Raw genomic sequence first — 23,656 nt, 5'->3', positions numbered from 1 at the left:
AGCAGGAAACAGCACATGCTTTTTATACCACTTATTATACAGACACTATGCAGAATGAAACCAATACTGCTCTTAGTATTTAACTCTACAAAATTGTGAACATGATCAACAGTTTTGATCTACCATCTGCTTTAACACCCAAAACAAGAGGAACAATTCACATATTGCCCAGTTAGATTTCATTATTGGTTCCTTAAGACTCTAATTACCACTTGAAAGTTAAAAACAAAACCATCTATCTTACTTTATATACAACTTCAGCACTAGATTATCAAATGCTATTTTCTAGCTCAGGGGTTGGCAATATATGGCTCAAGCCCTAGGGCTCTACCTATTCTTGGTACATGTGCTAGGGATGAGCAGTGAGGAGCTGTGCTGGGCCCAGAAAGCCTCCAGCTGTGCGCCCTTGCCACCACTGTTTCTTCTCCCTGCCTGCTAGCCTTACTCTCACCGCAGCATGGGTGCAGCTTCCAGCTGGTGGGGAGCTACTCTGGAAGAAAGCATCCGCGAGCTGCACGCACACTGCTGCTACTTCTCCCCGCTTTGTCCCCTGCTGTGGTGCAGAAGTGGCAGCAGCGTGAACTGAGCTTCCAGCTGCCCAGACCTAGTGCAGCTCCCCACAGGCTAGAAGCTGTCCCTGAAGAAGAGACAAGCAGTGCTGATGTTCACCTCTGGGCTCTGGAGTTGTGCAAATGTGGTGGCTCCAGCCAAAGCCTATGCCAACAAGAGCTCAGAGTTCATGGCACATGTGCCTTGTCAACTAAGGCTTCACTCATGCCTAGAAGAGTCAGCTGTAAACCAGTCAACATGCAATAAAAAATGGTTTGGTAAACTGGAAGGAGAACTGGGTTAGCTGTGACTGAGGATGGGCAGGCAAACTCACTGGTCTTTCTTGGTTTAGTCATCCACACAAGACATTAAAAAGGTTATGACTCTTGGTTCATGCTCTAGCACTTACTGGTAACAACCTGTTAGTGAGATTAGCAAAGCATCCCTCTTCAACTTTAAAGAAATATTACAGCAGAACGCTGACCCACAAAAACGCGGTCAGATACTGAAGTACTAGTTATTTAAACAGCCAGCCAGGGAGTGGATGGCTGCAAGGAGTGGCAGCAACACAGGTACAGTTCCCAGCTGCCTGGCCTTGGGTCGGGCTCAGGAAACCCCCCACCACCGCTGGTGTGCTGAAGCCACCTGGTTTGCATTGGCTTGGAACCGGGTTTTGAAGCCACAGGTTGGAACAAGGTGGTCAGCAGCTGATCTAGCTGAGCAGCAATTCTTTCCTTCTTCCTACTTATTCCTATTTAAACCTACTTCCTACTTGAACCTATGGCCTGTGGGGAGATGTGGCCTGTAGGTGGGTGCAGCCTGCAGGCCAGATACACTCCACAAAGCCCATGTGAACAGCTTATCACCAGAGTGCCTGTCAGAGCTCCTCATGAATTCTCTAAATTCAGCAGCAGGGGGAAGAAGGGACAAGCAGTGCTGATGTTCAGCTCTGGGCTCTGGAGTTGTACAAATGTGGTGGCTCCGGCCAAAGCCTGTGCCAACCAGAGCTCAGAGTTCATGGCACAGGTGAAACTGGCACAAATGCAGCTTTTGGCCTATTTCTGATTTTAATGTTTGACTGGCTTCTTAATCTTTGAATGGCATTTTAATGTTAAAATAGGTTGAACATCACTGTTCTACATTATGCTCAGTTCTGTGCATATGAACAAGGTATAGAAGTGTTATACTTTTTTTTTTTTTTTTTAAACTTACTCTCCTAATGAAGAGGGTTCACTTGGGGAAGAGTGTCAGTGCCTGACTGAAATATTTAACACCTTTTCCTACCAAGATTCTAAGCTTATTTATCGCTAAAACCCCAGAATGCAACTTACTCATTCCCAACTTCACAACTGACTTCTCTCATGCTGCATTTTGTATTGCTGTACTACATTTGGGAATCACTTTAGAAGGCAATCAGTTGGGAGACTGACTCTTAGCACAAGAAAAGTTACCTTCCGTTTCTTTTCTCTTGTAGTTTTATATCATAAGTTTCACTTGGCAGTTTCTTTCCAACATAACCGAGAAGCTAATTTATCAACAGCTTCTTCAGCTCTAGAGATCATCAATAAGTTACTGTACTTGTCCAGCTCATTCATCTCTTTGTAAAACTGAGCAACAGTTTGATATACAAGATTCTCACCTCTCTCTGAGTAACTGTTTCCATGATGGTACCAAATGCAGGAATTGTGGCTATCCTTACTGAGCTATACAAAGAGAAAAACGGTTAAGCTGTTTAAACATTACAAATTAAATTAATTAAAAATAATGCAAGTTCAAAATTAGTACTTTAAAGATGGATTAGTTTCTAGCAATGACAAACAAAAAAAAAGCAGACCAGGAAAAAAATGCTCAAAAGAGAGACAGGATTAACTCAATCTCAAGCAGAAACTCACAATTCAGGATCACTGGACAAGGTAACAAGGGCCGGAGCAACCCGCTTGTCAACTAAGGCTTCACTCATGCCTCGAAGAGTCAGCTGTAAACCAGTCAACATGCAATAAAAAATGGTTTGGTAAACTGGAAGGAGAACTGGGTTAGCTGTGACTGAGGATGGGCAGGCAAACTCACTGGTCTTTCTTGGTTTAGTCATCCACACAAAACATTAAAAAAGTTATGACTCTTGGTTCATGCTCTAGCACTTACTGGTAACAACCTGTTAGTGAGATTAGCAAAGCATCCCTCTTCAACTTTAAAGAAATATTACATCAGAATGTTGACCCACAAAAACGTGGTCAGATACTGAAGTACTAGTTATTTAAACAGAGATCACAGTTGTGCATTTGGACTACTTTGTACTTCAATATTACAGGCTTTAGTTTAATTTGAAAAAAAGACTTAATTTGTGTAGCTTTAGAGGGAATGTTTTCCCATTTGACTTAATGCTACTAAGGCCAGAAACAGAAAGAATTTCAGAATTAAGTAGCACTTGATTTGAAATATGAAACAGTGGTTTTTTTTTAAGTTTGTACGTTCATTCATATTTAAAATTAACACTGTGTGGTTTTTGCCTGGCCATTGCAAAACTGTCTTTACTTCAGATATTGCAGTAAACTATATTACCTGCAATTAAAAAGGAGTAACTTCATCTCCTTTTCCAAAATGTCCCAGTTTGATGCTGGAACAGCTATTGAAACTGATGTTTATTTCTTGGTAAGTATTAAGAGAGATGCTGGATGTATAAGACAGTCAGGAAACTTACATTTCAGGGTCACTGGAGAGAGTAATGAGAGCAGGAACAACTCTCTGAGCAACCAGAGTTTCATGTACCCCCTTCACCAACAGCTGAGTGGTCGGAGCAGGGGGGGGTATCACAGATGATGCACGGAAAGAGTGAGCACAGTATCATGGGAAGAAGAACGGCACAACCAAGAGAGAAAGAAAAACACAAAAAGCAAACCAAAATTAGAAGCTAAGCAAATACTGCTACACTAGTGCTTTATATATGCAGAGAGCATGAAGAAAGCTCCAGTGGCCAGACAGTCAGTACACACCTGAGAAACTACCTAGAGCTGTTCCAGCAGCCTTGTATGGTGCAATTTCTATATTTTTGGTTATTCTAAAACTCATCTGAGCCCTTAAAGTTTAACATGTGGTTTAATCACTAGACCATTTTAAATACTGAAAGGATGCAAATCAGACTTGGACTTTTAGTGTAAATGAACAGGTTTCAACTTAATGGGATTGCACTGTATTGCCAGCGCATGTCTGACAGGTGCAAAACAAACTGCCTTGCCAGGGAGAAGGCAGGTCTTTTTCAAGCACCAAACAGGAAGGAAAGGCCACTGCTACAAACACAAACTCTGCCTCAAATGCTTTTTGTATTTGCCAAAGCAAGCACTTTTCCAGATGCCACTACGCTTTCTTACAGTACAATACTTTAGGAATACTTTAAATATAGCAGCCATTAAGCAGTATGTACACATCCTAAAACAGTCCTTGCTGGTCTATGCAGGTGACAATCTGATAATCAGCACTATCAGATTTCAAATACTTCCCAAAACTCTCTCTACGTAAGAGATCAGAAATTATTTATTGCAATGAATCCCAAATTTGAAAAACAAAACAGTATGGTGAACCAATTCTTCCTTTCACCTGGAAATATTTGGAAATCCTTTCAATTCAGATGTCACAAGGGAATGTTAACAATCACTCCAGAAGATCTACATTACTTCCTCTTTCAGAACCTAGCATGCTGTTTCCCTGAATATAGTTAAGCAGACGGAAGTCTCTGTGCCTGGACAGCAAATCCTAAAGGAGAAATCCCATTTTTTTCAAGGAGTCAATCAAATGGGTATTTTATTTGCAGTATCTATAAGGTAGAAGGAAAGCTAACATACTTCCTATCTTATGCTGCAAGTAAGAAAATCCATATTTATTTTACTGTCTACTCAATTCATTCATTATAAAAAATGCAGAATCCTAACCTGAAGGTTTGGGGAGAACTTTGCAATATCTTCTGATCATATCAATATTATTTCCCACCCCCCACATTTGGCAGTGGTAGCAAACCAATTTTCTTGTCATTTTCAAACAGTGCAACCAGAGAAAAGAACAAGGCTAGGAAACGGGGAAAGTAATACCCTAACCATATTGTATATTATTAATAGTCTGTACTGGGATTTTTCATAGTGGTACTTCAGAACTCATTTCTGCATTTCATTATACAAATAAGCACTTGTATGCTTAAGTTTAAACCCTTATTCACTGATTCCACATTTTATTATAGAAATCAGTGGTGCAATACAGGGAGAAATGTGCTTTCCAAATGTCTGCCCTAGAAATAAAATGTTGGATGGATCCCATAATCCTTGGGCACTTTACAGCCCAACTGAAATCAAACAAGGCAGAGTGGGAGAGAATGCACAAGCCAGAATCGTTTTTTTACATTACAATAGAAAATAGCATAACATCGTGTAGCAAGAACCCCATAACTTACTACACTGGTATGAATATAGAATTTTCCCTTAGTTTGAAATTTGATTATAAAATTAATACTAAAAATACTCCCCAAAAGCATAAAGATTTCCCACAACTGTTACATGGAATACTAATGCTTTCTATGATTACGTATGATGAGGTCATCTGAAAACAGCCTCAAAATCTTAAGCAAATATACTGTTTCAAACAAGAAGCTGGGATTCATGTAATTAGTATACAATTAAATGCCATCTCAGTTCTGTGAGAGTTTGAGCTGCCAAAAAGCATGCTTTATTTTGTGTGTTACATTTGAATGGTAAGCCAAATTCAATTAAAACCACCACACAGACCAACAAAGCTCACAGCCCAACTAAACATGCATTGTGTTCAAACCAGTACCAATCAAACTTATTTGCATCAATGTTAAATTAGAAGCAAAGCACCAGCTGAAAGGGCAAAGTTAGATAACATACAACACATTAGTTTATAGTGAGATCAAAACAGCTGCATTTTTACCAAGTAATTTGATTCCACTATAAGCCTACTTGCTGTAGCGGTTAAAACACAGAAAGCCTAGAAGGTGTAGTATAGGACCTGCCAGCTGAGAGAAAAGGGATGGGTATTAAAGTGGCTTTATGTCACCTTTGTGCCCTTATAATCCTGAAGACACTGAGGATCCTTAATTTAAATTAGCATTTAGGCTTAAGCCATGGCAATCTGTCTCAGCTACCCAGAGACTGCTCTGCAACTCTACAGTGACTAATGAAGAAGTTCTCTGCTGACCTGCATCCCACTGTGCCAGTCCTCCTACATTAGGTTTTTGCAAGAGTCCTTGAAGAGTCCGACTATAAGGGTGGCCAAACACTGGAACAGGCTACCTAGAGAAACTGAGGACTCTCCATCTGTGGAAAATTTAAATAGCAAGTTGGACAGACTTTGCTGGGATGGCTGAGTCAGGAATAATCCTGTCTTGAGCAAGAGACTGGACCAGGTGACCTCATACTTCCGGCCCTTCTTTCCTATGATCCTGAAGCCCAGGAAATCCTCCCAAGGGAGGAACTAGAGCTTTTATCATGTAAAGGTCTCTGCCATTATTCAATAGCTACTTGCAAACTATTGCCATTTAAGAATCCCCATAAAAGGGATTTTTTTTTTTAAAGGGAAATCTCTAAAACTGGATATATGTGTATTTTGCTTCAAGAGAAGGTTAAAAAAGGACATTAGAAAGTAATCTGTCAGACATCATTAAAAGGCTGTTTAAGACATAACTATTCCTTTATCCCTCAATTTGGGAGGATGGAAGAAGCTCAAGCAACAGCTCTTTGTAACTTGATTACTGAGGTCTTTCAAAGACTTGCCAAGTAAAGGAAAGCTAAGCATTACTATTCTATTTGTGTCAAAGGTACAAACAAACATGAGATGACGTGAGGGATGACAAACCATTAAAGGTGGGTTAAGTGGCCAAATTAACATGGAAGAACCTGAAGCATAAAGACCAATTTAACCCAGGTCATACAACAGGTCTTTTTAACTTCTGTTCCAGTGGAACCATTGTCTCACACTTAACCTATATAGGTTTATTTTGGCTTTGGAGCCTGTTTGGTTTCATGGTTACCTTCTATTCCATTTGTCCTAAATTTACTGTACCAAGTAGGGCCTGATGTACAGGGCCAACAGCACAGAAGTCTTTTTTTTTTTGCCTTGAGTGTTACTCAAAACTATCTGGACCCCAAAGGAAATATTTCAAAAAAGAAAAAACAAATATTAGAAAAGCTTTACTGTTTTATTAAGTTCAGTGAGAGAGATCTTTAAAAAAAAAGCATTACAGTAGCTGGCAATGAGCTACTGATAACGTATCATCTGATACACGAGCTGCACATAAATACAATTAATAATAAAACATTTTCTCTTTACTTGGAGCTGGCCTACTCTGATCCTGTAACTGGATCCAAGTGGGTTCAATTCTATAGCCACGCAGAACCCCACAGTAAATCAAGGCATTTACTCATAGAAAAGCAGCAGAGTCACATATACAAAGAACAGAAACTGGTTGCATGGTGATAATACATATTTCAGGTGTGTGAAAGACAAAATACCCAGATATCTTGCTGTTGCTGAAATTGTTGAAGCTACTATTCTGAAACATTAGAACAGTACTGCTCAATCTTCTGACCCCGTAGGGCCAAATCAGGCCCTGTACCACCTATGCCAGACCCTGCAGGCTGGGATTGAGCTCCACACTATCCGGTGTGCCTGATCTGGCAGACAGGGCCACGATCTCCAGCATATGGGGTTCCACATAGGTCTAGAAATTTGGCACCAGGGGATTGGTGGTACTGCTCAGCTGCTGTCAAATTTTTGGACCTGTGGGGAGGCCCCATGGACCGGATGTCCTAGTGTTGGGGGCTGGATCTGGCCCGTGGAGTAAGCACTTCTACATTAGAATAAAAGATATATAGCTAACTTGTGAATTATGAAATCAAATCCAGTAAGTGTTTACTAGCAAAACACAAATGAGGTCACAGTTGTCATTATGAAACAATGAAGACTTAAGCACATTTTAGATCTCATTTAAAAATGTATTTAACTGGCTTGAACACAATTCAGCAATGCTTTCTCTTAATTAGCGGACATTTTTCAGCATGCAGTGATCAGATCTAATAATGAAATCAGAAGCAGAAGAAAACTACCACCACAAATTATTAAAGCATCAATTCTGTTCAGTGAAATGTCTGCTATTGACAGTACAGATGCAGAACCAAAACTGTGCAACACAATGATTTCCTGCTCCATCACACAGTACACAACCTATTTGTTCAGAAACATTTATAAAATTTAGAACAGATTATACACATTCAGATAATATAGTCCATACAGATTTTTTAAAGTAGTGCACTGAAATTTCAGGCTGTATGTATGCATTTTTATATTGCTTACCTCAAACATTCTAGCAGCTGTGCATCGAACAAGAGCTGAAGTATGGACAACTCCATACCACAGTACAGTTAACAGCAACTCATGATATGCTGGGTTGGCACTAAAAGAAAACAGAAGTCAATGTAATGCTATACATATAGAGGCCTACCTTATTACAAACTGAAAAGACATTCCCCAATTTCACTGTTTCCAGTCATGACATTTTGAAGACTAACACTTTTGGGAGTATCTAAATTCAGTTTTTGTGGCTGCTGGTAGGGGAAAATGGGTTGCATGCATATTCTTTGCAAAACTTCAGGAAAGCTACTTTGTTCTAAAACTCTCATTTAATCCAATGACAAATTACTCAAATAATTTGTATTTGACAATTTATTTTAAAATCATAGACATGAATTCACTACTTAAAAGTTTGAACTACCTATATATTGATTTTAACATTACATTTTTTTTTAAGTTTTAGAGCTCAGTTTATATAAAAACAAAAAAATATGCTCAACTTATCTGAACTATTCAAAGTTTTTTGTTTTTTTAAATAAAATTTTCAAGAAACACATTTAAAAGTTTATTCTACACTACAGGCACCTCCCATTTAACACTGTTTTGCTATAACGCTCGTTTTACATTGATACCTGATTCCACTTAACACTCAACAAGTTTCATTATAATGCTCACAGGCATCATACAGCTGGCAACAAGGAGTGTACACTAGCACCATAATGCATCCGCGGCACACAGCCTCATTGTGCAATTTAGTGCCAGTTTGTTTTTGTTGCCATCTGCTTCAATCCCTGCAGCTACCCCTCAAAACAATCCTCAACCAAGCTCTTCAAAAACCCCTGGAGCTGACACTAATCTTGACAGCCCTGATTCTGTCACTCCTTCAAGTGCTGAAGGAAGCCCTAAGAGTGATTTTGGTGGCTTTAGAAAGTGAAAAGTGAACCTGTATAGTTTATTAATTTCTTTTGCAATTTTGTACATTGTTTCAAAGTGTTAAATAAACCAATTACATACATTTATATGTCCAAAGTACATGATTTTATAGTACTAGTGGGGAGCCACATTAACAAATTATATTTATTTACATTAATTCTTATGGGAAAATTGGTTTCGCTTAATGCTGTTCTGCTAAATGCTCGGTTTTTTGGGAACCAATTAAGAGCGCTAAGTGGGGGTTGCCTGTATATTCCTTACCCCAGTTCCACAAAAGAAGCCTTCAGACTATCAAGAGGAGCATGCGAGAGTGAAAGCATAGTCATCACATCTTCCAAGAATCCAACTAACAGTTTGCGGTCTTCTTCCTAAAAGAAAGTATGCAACATAAATTGCATCTTTTGAGTTATACCAAAAAAGCTGGTTAAAGATTTAAGTGGGTTTAAAAAGACAAGAAGTTCTCAGGATAAAAAAAAAGAAAGGATTTTAACTGTCTTGCACTTTTATGGTTCAGTACAAGGAAAATTCATTTGCAAAAGATAATTCAACACCATTTCAATGAAACCAAATGAGTAACCATATGAAAGCAGTTCATTTTCTGGATATATTTTTCACTGTCCACTCACTGTAACCTGTAGAGATTTAACAAATGATCTATAATTAAAGTTTTCCTATCAGCATGCATACATGTGTCAGAAGAAAGATGTGCTGTGAAGGCTTTGTCTTCCTTAAATATTAAAAATGGCATTTCACAGCTACAACAACAATATACCAAAACTTGCTTGTTTCCATATTAACTGTTCCAGCTTTTTGGCATTTAAAGGCTGTCACCCCATTCCAGCTAAACAAATAAGCAAGAGAGCTACTATATTGTACATAATAAAGAAATGCATAGGATTGGCAGTTGCTGGCAAAGCTAGTACCATACAATTTGTAAAAGCAAGCATCAGACTGCACTGATGAAATATTTTAAATATAATAAGTTAAATATACTTTTAATAAATGCTTTCGGATATTGTTATATCATGTTCTGCTGTAGACATGTCCCTTCAATCATTAACACTTTTAAAGGATACTGTCACATGTTGTAAAAAGCGTTATATTTAGAATGTATTGCTTTTGTTTTTTAGTGGAGGAGAACTCAGCAAGAACTTGAGATACCAGACAACAATCAGAAGGACAGAAAACAGTCCACAATAGGAAAAAATATACAAGATGTGGTAAATCAATCAAGCCATTGGTGCTTTGCACATTCAGTGAATGACTAATTCATAAAATTTAGAAAGAGTTTCAACTAGTCTTTCAAGACCTATAAAGGAATAAAACCTGCATTTTTTGTTTTCTTAAATAAGTTTAAAAGAAACTCTCCCCTTTATTTCCTTTGGAAGACCACAGACTTTTCTATATACATTATAAAGGACCACATTAAAAGGTCTTGTTTATGCTACAGTTCATGTTAACTCAATTCATCCGACGCTTACAGTAGAAGTGGGAATTAATGTTTGTGTATGAGAATTTCTCGACTACAGTACAGCCAGTCATCCTGAAGTCTTTAAGAGGAGAGAAAATGCAAATTTCCAAATGTAAAAAGCAAGACGTTTTGCTTTTGAAAAAAATATTGTTACCTGAATATAACATGTAAGGACTCCTGTTGCATAGATGGGGACTGTGGCCTTTGTCAGCACTCCATTTCCTGCTGTGGAATCTAAAGTCATTGATAGAACTATCAGAAAAAGTTAAATCAAAATTCCATTAAGAATAATCAATATTAGGGCAACTTACCCACACATACACTTTTATTTAAAACTATTAAACATTTTAACAGGTGATAGAACTAAATTGCAGTTTTGTGTTCCAGTGACATGCTAGGCTTCAAAGCAGCAAAACTAAGAAGATATATGGCTACTATTCCTAAACCTCATGTGCACTAACAGATTTTTATTTAAAAATATCCAGGCTGTTGTTCACACTAGTTCAATTACACCACTGCTGGGAACACTGGAAAGCTCTCCAACTCTAAAGAATCTTACAGCACTGTCCCATTAGACAGGCTCTAACCATGTTTAATTATGATACTGAAAACAGCTTCCAGCGTTACTAATCATACAGCAGCACTACTAATGGTGGGAAGTTTTGGCATGTATCTGTACCAGTCTTAGATCAATTTAATGGGAAGGTGACTGTGCCAGTTCGGAGACTCAAACAAAAAGTGGGTGCCTAAAATCCTTATTTAATTATCCAAGCAAGGGGCCTACATTTCAAAAGTACTAAACAATCAACAGCTTCTTTTGGCATTTAAATTTAAGCAGGTGGCAGGAAAATTTGGAAAAGACTGCAGAACAAAAGATAAATAGGCAGCATTGTCAATTTAAAATTAAACTTCATTTTCAAATTTTGGGGCATTTTTACACATAAAAGTGCCCGATGCTGCATTGCTTGCAGTTGTATAAGCAGTGAAATCTGCATCAGCGTGCAGAAAATGTGAGCGGGATGCTTTTAACTAACACACAGAAAGTATTTTAGTTCAAAAGCATACCACCAGCATTTTCTGTGTGCTGATGCTCATTCTGCCACTCTATCAATCGAGTCTGCTCCAATGTGCAAGATCTCTGGCAAGTCTGGGCACAAAAACGTGTGTAAAAATGCCCTTGGATTCTAGACTTTAAATGTCAATCGTTCTTATAGAACAATTCTAGAGAAAAGCAGTAATTCTGGACTCAGTTCAGAAAATGACTTCTTTTTTTTTTTACACTGATAAAAATGAACACACTACTCACCAATATTTTCTTCTGACAGTCTTAAGATTTCCTGGAACTGCGGTTTTACCTATAGAATGGGTATGAACCAAATTGAAGAAAACCTTTCATAAATCAAATCATTCATGTTTCTTAAAGAGTTAAGTAATCAGCAGAGGAAATTCTGAAGACACTGAGAGAACAATGCTTTAAAATAGGTGTAGGCAATGTTTTGCAGCAGAGGGCTGCTTTGCTCTTAGTGCTGGCTGCCCACCCTCTTCCCTGCCACAGCGTTGGTGGTGCCACTTCCTGCCACCTAGACAAAGCCCTTCACTATACACACACACATGCACATGGCTGCCAGGCAGCCTGGAGAGCAGGTCCCGCAGGTAAGTCTGATGGGGGGGTGGGGGTGGCAGCAAACTGAGGTCCCCATAGGGAGGGAGCTGGGCAGGCCTGGGGGCTTCTGCCCAGTCTGGGTGGTACATGGGGCTTGGCGCCATGCACAGTTGCAGGGCCCAGGTGGGGAGTGAGACAGAGCCGCAGGTGGCTCGTCTGGGGGGCTAGTGTGGGGCCAATTCCACTGCTGCAGGTATTTTGGGGGGGTAGGGGTAGAGAGTGGTACGTGCCCCCCAGATCTGTGCATGGGGTGGATGCGGGCTGCCCGCTGCAGGCTTGGGCTCTTCACCCTGTGTTCCCACTGGGGCCTCCACAGCCCTGGTGGGCAGGACCTCTGCCCTGCCCTGCCATGCCGGCAGGGCCAGATGGGCTGCAGAGGCCCCTGGGGGAGGGCAGCAGGGCAGGGATCCATAAGCCTGTAGCAGGCAGCCTGCACCTGATACCCTCCCACCACAGCTCTGCTCTGGCTGTACCACCCACAGGGAAGGGGGAGTCGGGTCCCGTGCTGGCAGGAGTAGGGGGCTGTAGACCTGGGTCCCTCGCCCCATAGCCCTGGCAGCTGGGGGTCCTCTCTAGCAGGGCTGGGGGTGGGGAGTGAGAGGTACCAGCAGGGCCATGGGCATGTGGTTGGGGAGTGAGAGGCCTGGACCTGCATCTTGGTGAGTGAAGGGGGCAGGGAGAGCTCTGATTTTCCATGATAAAAAACCCAAAATCAAATACCTAATTTATAGGTATTTAGAATTCATTTTATTATAGTGATTGAGGCATTGGTAGGCATCCAAACTGCTTTAAAATTGTAAATGTATCAATAAAACATTGTGTTCAACTGAAACATATACACACACTATATACATATACACACACACACACTCTCTCTCTCTATATATATATATATAATGGTGTTTCATTTTAATCACAGATTTTAGGGTTTTCATCAGAGAATTTGCAATTTTTATCAGAGAAAACCAGGTTCCCTGCTTATAACTAAGCATCTTATGCAAAGTGATGTAGACAAGGTATTAGACTTCAAGTGCTGAAGTCCCTTAGGAATTCACATTGTCTGGCTCCATCTAAGCTTGAGCCACAATAATTATGTTTAATGCAAATGAAAATTGAAAACGCTAAATTTTTACAGCCTGAGTCAAGTATCTCAGCTAATTTCTTCTCAAATTTACTGAAAACTCTTCCTGCAAGCATAAGCTTTAAAAAAAAAAAATCTATAAAAATGCAAGGCTTCTCTTTCTGGGCTTAATAAAAGTGATTCTAAAATTAAAATTCCATAATTAATTTCTTATTTGACTTATGACTCTATAGCACCTGCATCATTCTTTGTAACTATACCTTTTAGAAAGGAAATTATTGTATGATAATGATTTAGGGTAAAAATTCACTGCAAGTTATCTAGACAGGGGTAGAATAAACCCCCCTAGTCTGCCATCAAGGTTCACATATTTGCCCGCAGTTATTTTACTAACCAAGTCATACATAATCTTTTAAATATTTAACCCTTTACAACCCAGGGGCAGGGGTTAAACATAGAGGGGTGGGACCACCCCAAGCCTAGGATAACCAGACTCAGGGAACTGGGTTGAACTTCTGCCCCAAGGCTGCTCTGAAGGCTAGCAGGAGGGGAAGTGGGAAAGAAGAGCTGTAATATGTAGGCCATTTTGCTTGGAGCCAGAGTGGCTGGAGCAGAAGAAAAGCCTTGCTCCCTGATATGCTTCAAGCACCATTGAAAAAGTTGAAAGAGGCTCTACTGAAAGAGATTGTGGAGGGGCCCAGTCTGAGTGCAGCTGGGAGAAGAATTGACTTAGACCCCAACAGCAAGAGGGTACACCGAAGTGGTGAATGTTTTTGTGCCACCTGGAACAGCTTGGGCTGTGCACAAGGTGAAGACTCTCACTCCAAAGGATCCTTGTGAGACTGTTTAGAATTGGGGCTTTATGTTGCATTGTTGAAAAGGGGTAATTTTATCAGGTTTCCATGCAGGGTTTCCTGGGTTACATTACAGATTGCACTCTAATGCCCATGTGTGTAAATAATTCTGACTTGTTTGTACCCTTTTGTTAAACCGAGGTACTGTTGGGGACACAGGGTCACCACAGTCCCCACTCCCCTCCCTTCCCTCCATGTACCTCCCATGAGAGGGGTTACAAAAAGGTCAGACCTTTGTTTACTATAGATCCTGCATTTGTTAAAACATTTTGAAAAAGCAGAATAGTTATTTGAAATCAAATATTAATGAGGGACACAGATGACACCAAATTAGTTGCAGCACACAAAATATACGATATAATAAACTATCCAACTCAACGTGTTCATAAAGGAAGAGCCAGAAAGTATGGCTAAATCGACTCTTCCCCCAGTACAATGCAGAATAGCAGTCTGGGAACCATACAATCAGGGATTGAGCAATAATGCAAGTTGAGAAACAAATTAAATCAAAGAGAAGTGAAGACAAAGAAGACAACAAGGCCTGGAGCATTTTTAAGAACCGCAACTGAAAGTGTGGGTCAGCACTTTTTGATACTGGAATTATGATGTAAAGTGCCTTTCACATGCCCTCTTGCTACATGTACACAATACCAAACACCACATATTTCTGCATTTAAGTCCAAGCTAGATAAAGTATTGTGTTACCTTAGTGTTTGTGAATATTTTCCCAAATGTCCTGCAAAGACGCCAGAAAAACCTGGAAAACTCATGGACACAAGCAGTTGAGGCAACATTGATTTTGCCCACTATTTCTATAAGCTGTGGTAGCCTAAAAACAGTAAACAGAAGCACATTAGAAACTAGCCATCTCTTTCTCTTCTCTCTGATAACCCTACACATTTGCTGCTCTTCCTATACCCCACACCAATATGCTGCATCATTCCAGTTCTAATCCTGGTAATAATGTCTAGCACTTGAACACAAACACTGTGAATTTGTCACTCAAAATGTATTTGTAGTAGGGCTGTGCAAAGCTTCAGTAGCCAATTTGATCTGGAGGAGATTCGGCTCAATTCGGTGGCCAAATTTCCGAATAGAATTGGGAGACTTGTTAATCTCTCCGAATCAAAATCAGAAGCCTCCGAATTGATTCAGAGAGATGCGGAGATTCGGCCATAGACCGTACAGGCAGGCACTAGGCAGAGCTGGTGGGAGCAGCTGGACAAGTCCCAGCTTTAGCTGGCAGCCCCAGGAGAAGCCGCGGTTCGTCTGGCTGCTCCCTCGCCTGCTCCTCCTCAGGGGTGAGGCAAGTAGTGCTAGCTGCCCTGGGAAGTCACAGGGGGCTCAGGGAAAATGATCAGGGGCTGGGGGAATGAACAGGGGCTTCCTCCCAGCTCCTGGTTCGGTTCCCCAGTTCCCGGTTTGATCCACCAGCTCCCAATCATTTCCCCCAGCCCCTGCGGCTTCTTCAAGGGCTGCCAGCACTGTGTGCCTTGCCCGGGGGGGTAGGGGGGGCGGCAGCTGGGGGAGCAGCCGGACAAGCCACGGCTTGAGCTGGCAGCCCCAGGAGAAGCTGCGGGGGCTGGGGGGGGATGATACCAGGAGCTGGGGGGAAGCCCCTGTTCATTTCCCCAGCCCCTGATCAATCTTCCCAGCTCCCGGTTCAATCCCTGCACCCCCGTGGTTTCTTTTGGGGCTGCCAGCACTGCCTGCCTCACCCTGGCGGGGGGCAGCTGGGGGAGCAGCCAGATGAGCCACGGCTTCTCCTGGGGCTGCCGGCTCAAGACAGCGCTCATCTGACTGCTCCCCCAGCTGCTCCTGCCAGCACTGTCTGCCTGTATAGTCTATGGCCAAATATCTTCGGATTTGGCCGAATCGAACTGGGACAGCGATTCAAATAACTGAATTGAATCACCGTCTCTCCAAATCGCTGGATCTGAAATGAATACTTTCTACTTCACACAGGCCTAATTTCTAGATCATGAAGAGATCTTTATGCACTTTGGTACTTTTTATACTTTTTAGAAAAAATATTGTTTACAATCACTTAAAAGGCTGCGTTTTCCTGATCACGTTCAGCTTTGAAACTTGACAAAAGCCAAGAATTCCATTTTAAGGTATAGAAAGTAAGAAAAAAAAAAAGATAGTAAAAATATTAGAAAACAGATGACTTGCACTTTCCACATCTATAAACTGCTTACAAGACATGAAAGATTTGGATTGTGGGACAAAGAGTATAACTCACAATTGATTGACAACCCATAACAAAGTCTCCCAGCCTGTGGTACCCTCATGTTCCAGCTGGTAATCATAAAGTTGAAGCAACACTGCTAGCTGTTCACGACTTCCAACAATAGTGGCTACATCTTGCAGAGGTGATGCAGGCCGTGGGAACCTAGTCACTGTAATAGCAAAGGGAAAGTAGCCACAAAGAAAACAAGAAAAAGTAACTTTGAGGTGATGTCAGTAGATGTAAGCTAGTTATTAAACTGAATTTTTAAATCAATTTGCACAGTGATCTGAACTTCTAACACTGTCAAAGTACTTAATTCTTTGTAAAGCATAATTCTTATAATAGATGGGGAAATGGAGATAAAAGGAAATCCCAAAGATGACACAGCAAATCTGCAGTAGAACAAGGAATAAAAAACTAGGTCTCTTAATACCTAGTGCTATCCTTTAAGCCACAAACAAATGTCTTCTTTATATACTCATATAAAGATAATTTGATGTTTTGATAACCAAACATTTTATAATTCCATTATCAAATAAAATTAATTTACAAAACAACAGGACAAAGGAGAACTTTGGTCAGGCACTATTGAGAGCTCTGTGGATCTACAGGCTAACAACAAAACTACTAGCCTAAGAACAGTTTTAAAATGCTAACTAAATTGCATGAGAACTTTTAATATTCTCAGATCTACAGCACGGATACAAACATAAAACAAAACATTAAAACTGTGAGAATATGATCTCCCTCCTATAGCTCAACTCAAAAGCACGGTTGGGCTTCCATCAAATGTTACCAGATGAATGGGAAGTGCACGTATTAGATTCTCTCCCTTTGTTATGGACAAATGGTAGAATATCTTATGTCCCAAACTTAGCAATATTCAATTTCAGCAGGGGAAAGGTTCACCTTTGAACCATAATCAGTGAGCAGTTAACAGTTATGTACTTCACTATGACACAGTTAACTTCCCAAAGTCTATTTTTACATCTAAAATATTACCCATTTTTGCATGCTTACATAAAGTTATTGTTTGTATACCGCTAACTGTCCAAACATGTCATATACCGTTACATGTTTCTTATATAGTAATAATCAAGAAAAGTCCTGAGATGTGTGTAATTAAGCATGCTTTTCAGTCTGGGAGATGGTTGGAAATATTCAATTCTCATCAAGCTGTTGTGTAGGTAATCAATAGCTGAAAGAATCACTATTAGTTAAAAGTTTAACACTTCACTAGAGTGTTTTACTCAGGAGAGACTATGGCAGCAAAAGCTACTTTAAAGGATTTAAAAGTTTTTTCTGGCTGTTAGTAAAGAGCTATTCTTTCAGAGAAAGCTTCAGGAAGTCCAACTTGTAGTGCTTTGTATTTGCCTTCTGAGCTTTTTATTTTTAGAAAATGCTTATAAAAAATAAGGATGATTCCTTTTAAATAAGTTAATTTAACTGGTTTCAATACAGAAGGGGAGAATGACAAATATATTAAATCCGGATACATGAAAACATCATTTAGAGATCAATCATTTTATAATATGTAATATTTGCATTAGAAAGGGTGGCTTACATTTTTCAGAACTCACTTGATGGCTCATGGAGCAAAATAGGTCTTTAGCCTCAAAAAAAGTCACCAGATTATGTAAGCAACATACCCAAACTGCACAGCTATTTTGAACAAAGACCATGCTCTGCCTGTACCTTGCAGCATCAACTGCTGCCGAGTAGAAATATTTCAGAAGATGCAATGTAATTTCTTTTAGATTGAATCGATGCCATTTTGAAATTCCTCATTCTTCTGCTGTTCATGTAGATTTGCTAGCCATTTTTAATCGTATTAGCTCAATGATTCTAACTAAGCTGAATCCTATGCCAGTAACTTATCTAGGGCTGACCCTACTTCTCAGAAAAATGATGCATTTTTCCAAATACGGGGGAATGGAACAAAGAGCACATGACAAAGCCTCACATGTTCGTAATAGGTGTACTATATATATATCTATCTATCTATCTATCTATCTATCTATCTATCTATCTATCTATCTATCTATCTATCACTGACTCAGCTATACAATTCCACAGCACAGAAGAACTTTTGCAAGGACACCTAGCTTAGAAATGTATAACAGCAGAGTATGAATGGGAATGATTTAAGCTTATTGCATTACATTTTCCACACGAGAATCTCACATACCCATGAAGTCCCATTAGTATACACTGTTCCTACATTTCTTCCTATGCTTCAATATCATTTTAATATCTGTACCTTGTTTGCAAAGAAAACAATCTTTCATTGAATTGTTTGAACTGTGTACCTTCTATCTGCGGCACATCGCCTTGGAGCTTAGCTTTGCTTGTGAAAGGTGCGTTTTGTAGTACCAGTGCAAACAGTGAAGGAATCAAGGACTGCAAAGCAGAAAGATACAGGTGGAGTTTATGTTCATCCAGCCCATGCTCTCCTTCCTGAAACATGTATGAAAGATTCATTAGGGTTTTTCATACTTTTTTTTGCTGATTTGCTGTTTAAGCATCCGTTTATCCTCTATCACCCCTGTATTTCAGGATCTCTGAAAAAGTATGTATGAAACATTGCTGATACACTACTTTCTAACCTGTAATAAGACTTTACTTGTGCGTCTTTACTTATACAAGAAAGGAAAAGGAGAAGAGAAATCAAACAGAAGATGCAATCAAGCTATAGTTGTTTAGTTAAAAATCTGTGCTATATTCAAAACTGTATTTCAATTTTCTGATAAAAATGATTTACTTAAAGCCTGTTTTGATTCTAGGACCTGAGAAAGTGATGAATCAAAGCATTTGGGATTTTTTTCTTAAACATTTTTTTCTTAAACATGAACATAGTCACCTACATGGTTCTTCTATTTAAACATAATAAATGGTATGCATTTCAATTCTGAAGTGTGTCCATCAGATAAAGCTACACAGAAAACTCCCAAATGCAGTGGACCCTGAACACCTACCCTGAGTAGTTTTTCAATCTTATTAAGCAGCGTAGGTATAAGATGAGACTGTAAATTTCCCAGTTCTGTAGTCCAGGCAGCATAGGCAGGCAAAAATACCTGATGTGTTGCACTAACTACTCGTTCTGAGGGATCTCCCAAAGCTGAAAGCAGCAGTTCAAAACCCTGGCAGAACATAGCAAACATGGATTAGGAATGTCACATTTTACCCAATTTCCCCTCAGCTCATATTGAGAAATCACCTTACGATACAAGCACAGACTGGAAAGAACACACAGGCTAGGTTACTACCACTTGGTATTTTTCTAGTTACCGCATCTATATGCAACAGTATTGATGTAATACAACACTGATACAGGCATTCTTCCATACTCTTCTGCCTCAACTTGCAATGGGAATGATCTAGAAATGAACCCGAATGAACTATAACATTTTGAGTTTGTATGAGGCTCATCCAAGGTAACACTGATACCTGAGCGTATGAATAAACTTTTATTTTAGCCACTTTAAAAGGGAGAGGGAATGTGTAGCAGCAGTTACAATTTAACTGTTAGGTCAGCCTCATCCTCTAAGGATGTACTGGGTAAATCACCCCAACTTTATCCTTGAATGAAACAGGGTTAAAAGCTGGAGTAGTTTTGCTACATTGGGAATGGCTACATAGGCTACTAATAAAATTGTTACATTCATCCATACCCTTCAAATGTAATTCTCTTTTTAGTTATGGTGAATAGCTAGTGTAACTTACAGGTTTTGAATAATTGTCCCTAATTTATATGAGAAGTCCTAAAATATCCAAAAGTACTGCATTCAATCCTGAATAATACCTGTTGATACTTGTCTGGATCATCAATGTATCCCATAATAATGCCAAGACTTTTGATCACAGCTTCTCGTACCAGATCTGCCTTATCTTCCGTTAGCATCTGTTGCAGCATAGAAAGCACCAGTGAGCTACGAATCTCTTTCTGAAAGTAAGGAGAGATATTTTTGCTAAATAAGATAAATCCATATGTGGTCCTTGGGTACATACTTATATTCCTACACATACTCTGGATTTCAAACAATGATTTTTCTCACAAAATAACCCAAGGACAGCTTTCCACGTTTTTACTGGTGAGGATGTTGCATAGAAATAGAGTCCTAATAACGTATGGAATAAAGTATGTTGTGTTACTACACACACAACTCCGGTCCTTTTAGAACATTAAACTGACGAGAATACACAATCATTTCCTGCTGAATTATTACAACTACCTGTAATATTTTAGGATGTGCTTGGCTATCACAAAGTATCAGCAACTGATTTACCATAAGGACTTGTTCTTAGCCATTTCAATGTCAAAGGTGGCAAACAACTTGGCAACAATGCAGGTTAGGTATTTGTTTAAAATGAATTGTGAAATTTTGACCAGGGCTGGGAACAGCCTGGTGATGATGCAAGAAATTCCAGATTCAGGAAAGTCACAAATTTCCATCCTGCCTGAAGAAAAATACACCGTTGGACTGGCTCTCTTCCTCTACTTGTTCAGTTATTGGGGAAGGCAAATAGGATAAATGTGAACCTCACTTCAGAAACTGATGCCTCTCATAAGAGAGCAGAAAGAGACCTGCTCCATACTCCTGTTCCTTCACCCCTCCTTTCCCCATCTCTTCCTGCAATACCAAATCTGGGAGAAGGCTGAAGACCCCATGGAGCTGGAAGAGAACGAGAGGAGAAGCTGGGGGGGATGCTGATATGTGAACAGAAAGGATAGGATTGATTTGAGGATTGGTGGAAAAGATTACAATGCTGGGCAAGGGAAAGTATCACTATAGCAAAGCAGCAGCAGGGGTTAAAGTGCACCTTACCCTATAGATATGGGGGAGCTGTCACCACTCTCATATACACCTCCCCAGAGGGGAGCAGTTACAATGAAGATGCCTTTCCTTAAAACAAAACGAAAAAGGTAAAGTAATGATTTTTGGGTCAACCTCATGATTTTTGATTCCGGTGGGCTGGCAATGCTGAAATTAAATAGTAAATTGGTTTGGGCAGGTAGCAAAGATTAAGCTAGATTTATGCTATTTTTCTAAATTTGAGAAAAAAAATCTAAATGCAACTAAAGCCAAAACACCACACAGAATGTAGTCTCTACCAAATAGCAGAGGCCAAATATTACTACTCAGCAGTATCTGACTTATGCCAGGTCTCTTTCCAACACGTAGAAACACTATCTTCTGATATTTCTACAAATAGCAGTGTTGTACATGAACACCTTTCAAAATCAAGTTAATACATTTTCTCAGCAATGGAAAAAAAATCTAAAAAAATATTATAGGCCTTGAAACAGGAAAGCATCTATATTAGAGTGGTTAAACACTGGAACAAACTACTCAAGAGTAGCCCTGGGATCTCCAACACTTTTACGTGGTTAGACAAACACGCTTGGCTGGGATGGTTCAGACTGGAATAATCCTCCCCTGGACAGGGGGAGGGAACAGAAGACCTTTTGAAGTCCTTTTAGCTCTGTTCTTTTATTATTTTATATTCAAGAAAGCACTTAAATATTTGAGCAAGCCTCGGGATGAAACAGAGATGGGATGAATTTTGTGCTGAAGATTTTCTGTTATTTTAATCTATTTCAGAAGCTCCATAGTTTAGCTAGCTCCTGACTAAATTCTGTTTCCCATGCATATGGGTGTCACCCTTGAGGTTAAAGGCTCGTGTGTGCCAGAAGAACTGTGGTAACAGCTGTCAATTTTTTTTTTTAAATCGCCCTGCATGTCTCAACTTGGTCTACAAATACCTGGTCCAAACAGGGTTTGGCTTGTCCATGAGTGTGGATAGAATGCCCCCTCACTTTTAACTCAGCCAGAGCTACAGTAAGCTTAACTGTAAGCTATTTTGCAGTGTAGATGAGGACAGGCTGCATTATCTCATTCCAAGGTAAACTCAGAGGTATTTTAAGAACTTTTTCCATGCTTTGTTGACTATCATTTGTGTTGAAGCAGCAATATTTCTTTATAGCAAGCTTCCTGTTCCATCCCCTCACATCTATGAAATCACATAATCTCGCATGTGTGCCAACGTTTAATTATATGAAATACAATGCTACAGGAGTCCACAAATTCCCCATACAACATCCAAAAAATTATTTTTCCATTTCTCTTTCACACAAATGGGGTACAGCAACATTCAAAACCATTTGTTATGTTTTTGGTTTTCTTCTCTCTCTCTTTTTAAAACAGGGAGAAAGCATTAGCCAAATACTTACAGGAAGGTAAGGTGCTAGAGCTCCACAAGACTCTGCCACTAGCAGTCTTCTCTCCGGGTATTTATGATTGATCTGGTAAAGAGAATTGGCAGAGTTATGTACCCTATTGCAAGCACTCCTGAAGAGGTCACCAGCATGGGTGCAATATACCAGATTTTTCTTTTTTTGAACACCAGTTATCTGTTGGGGAAGAGAAACATGCCCTTTGTTTCCCTGTGCTCTTGTGAGAGCATGAAGGACAAGACAGATCTTCAGCTCCCTTACAATTTCAAGGCAGTGCTGCTAAGTGGGGAATCTAAAAACAGGGGAGAGAAAGTAGACTGCAAAATCCACACGGAACAACTATCAGAGAGATTATTTGCTGCAAGCTTAGGAATCGTTCTGAGTTTGTGTCTGTGTGGGTTCTATTGGAGATGACTGTGAAACAGTTTCCCCTCCAGAAGGTTGAAAATTACTCTCTTGAACTTGGCAGGTGGCTTAAGAGATGGGTACAAGCCAGGACAGTATATGACAAAGATCAGCATGTTCATCCACAATGCAACCTAAGAGATTTGATATCAGAACATTTCTGAAGCAAGCAGAGGGTGTTTGCACTCTGCAGGAACAAGCCTTGGTATTCAGTTGGAGAGAAGCACCAGCCAGTTGGAAATACAGGAAGATGTTATCCATGTAGATACTTTTTGTGAACAAATGGCTTCACTTTTTGAAAGTCTGTTTTGGGGCAATGAAAAAAAAATGGTTTGGGTCCTGTCAATATGATAAAGAAGAGTTCTTGATAAATCTAGGGGATGCAGTTTCTTTTCTCTCCTTGCACGGTGTTAGGTTGGGCAAAGACCAGGCAGATTGCTTAAATGGTGTAGATTAATTTTCAAGCCATCTTTGGAATCATCTTTGAACACAGCCTTAGGTCTCCTTCATTCTGATATATATGAGTCCCTTCATATATATGAGTCTTGAGGTAAGCTTTAGGTATTTATGAGACATTCTTCATGGCTTAACTGATGGCGCCAAAGACCTTTTCTTTCTTTTTTCTTTTCTTTCTTTCTTTCTTTTTAATAAAGATGGAAGCAGCTCAAGGATCATTGAAAAAGGCTCAAATGGAGGCTCCATAAGCCTCAGGAGAACTAAAGGCCCCAAGCAAACCAGTTCTTTGACTTGTTGATAATTGTGCAGCATCTGACAGACATGGATATCAAAGTCCTGATTGAGAAAACTAACAGATGCTTATACTGGAACAGAGAACCAAAAAATCTGAATACCTGCCAGGCATCTTTGAAAGATGGTTATTAA

The 23,656-nt window shown here is 39.8% G+C and overlaps 1 protein-coding gene across 8 annotated transcripts in view; it reads right to left on the bottom strand.

Moving 5' to 3' along the window:
* RELCH (RAB11 binding and LisH domain, coiled-coil and HEAT repeat containing) overlaps nt 1-23,656 on the bottom strand; it is a 132,223-nt gene that overhangs the window by 27,384 nt on the left and 81,183 nt on the right. For 3 of the 8 annotated variants that reach the window (XR_003095432.1, XR_003095433.1, XM_025211010.1), the window contains exons 13-24: nt 22,367-22,438; nt 19,937-20,077; nt 19,110-19,274; nt 18,444-18,591; nt 16,147-16,303; nt 14,607-14,730; nt 11,610-11,658; nt 10,458-10,555; nt 9,094-9,200; nt 7,903-8,002; nt 3,248-3,330; nt 2,189-2,252 (exon numbers count right to left, since the gene is read on the bottom strand). Coding sequence is in view for 6 of the 8 variants with exons in the window: in XM_025211010.1 (XP_025066795.1) it covers nt 2,189-2,252; nt 3,248-3,330; nt 7,903-8,002; nt 9,094-9,200; nt 10,458-10,555; nt 11,610-11,658; nt 14,607-14,730; nt 16,147-16,303; nt 18,444-18,591; nt 19,110-19,274; nt 19,937-20,077; nt 22,367-22,438 (1,308 nt within the window). In the remaining 2 variants the exon portion in view is untranslated. Of the gene's footprint in view, nt 1-2,188; nt 2,253-2,441; nt 2,525-3,247; nt 3,331-7,902; nt 8,003-9,093; nt 9,201-10,457; nt 10,556-11,609; nt 11,659-14,606; nt 14,731-16,146; nt 16,304-18,443; nt 18,592-19,109; nt 19,275-19,936; nt 20,078-22,366; nt 22,439-23,656 lie in introns of all 8 variants that reach the window. The other 5 variants (XM_025211007.1, XM_025211008.1, XM_025211009.1 and 2 more) reach the window with 5 other exon arrangements.

Source organism: Alligator sinensis, unplaced genomic scaffold (assembly GCF_000455745.1).
Source record: "Alligator sinensis unplaced genomic scaffold, ASM45574v1 scaffold514_1, whole genome shotgun sequence".
Classification (NCBI taxonomy): Eukaryota; Metazoa; Chordata; order Crocodylia; family Alligatoridae; genus Alligator; species Alligator sinensis.
The sequence above is the reverse complement of the archived record's forward strand: the minus strand, read 5'-3'. Positions and strand labels throughout refer to the sequence as shown.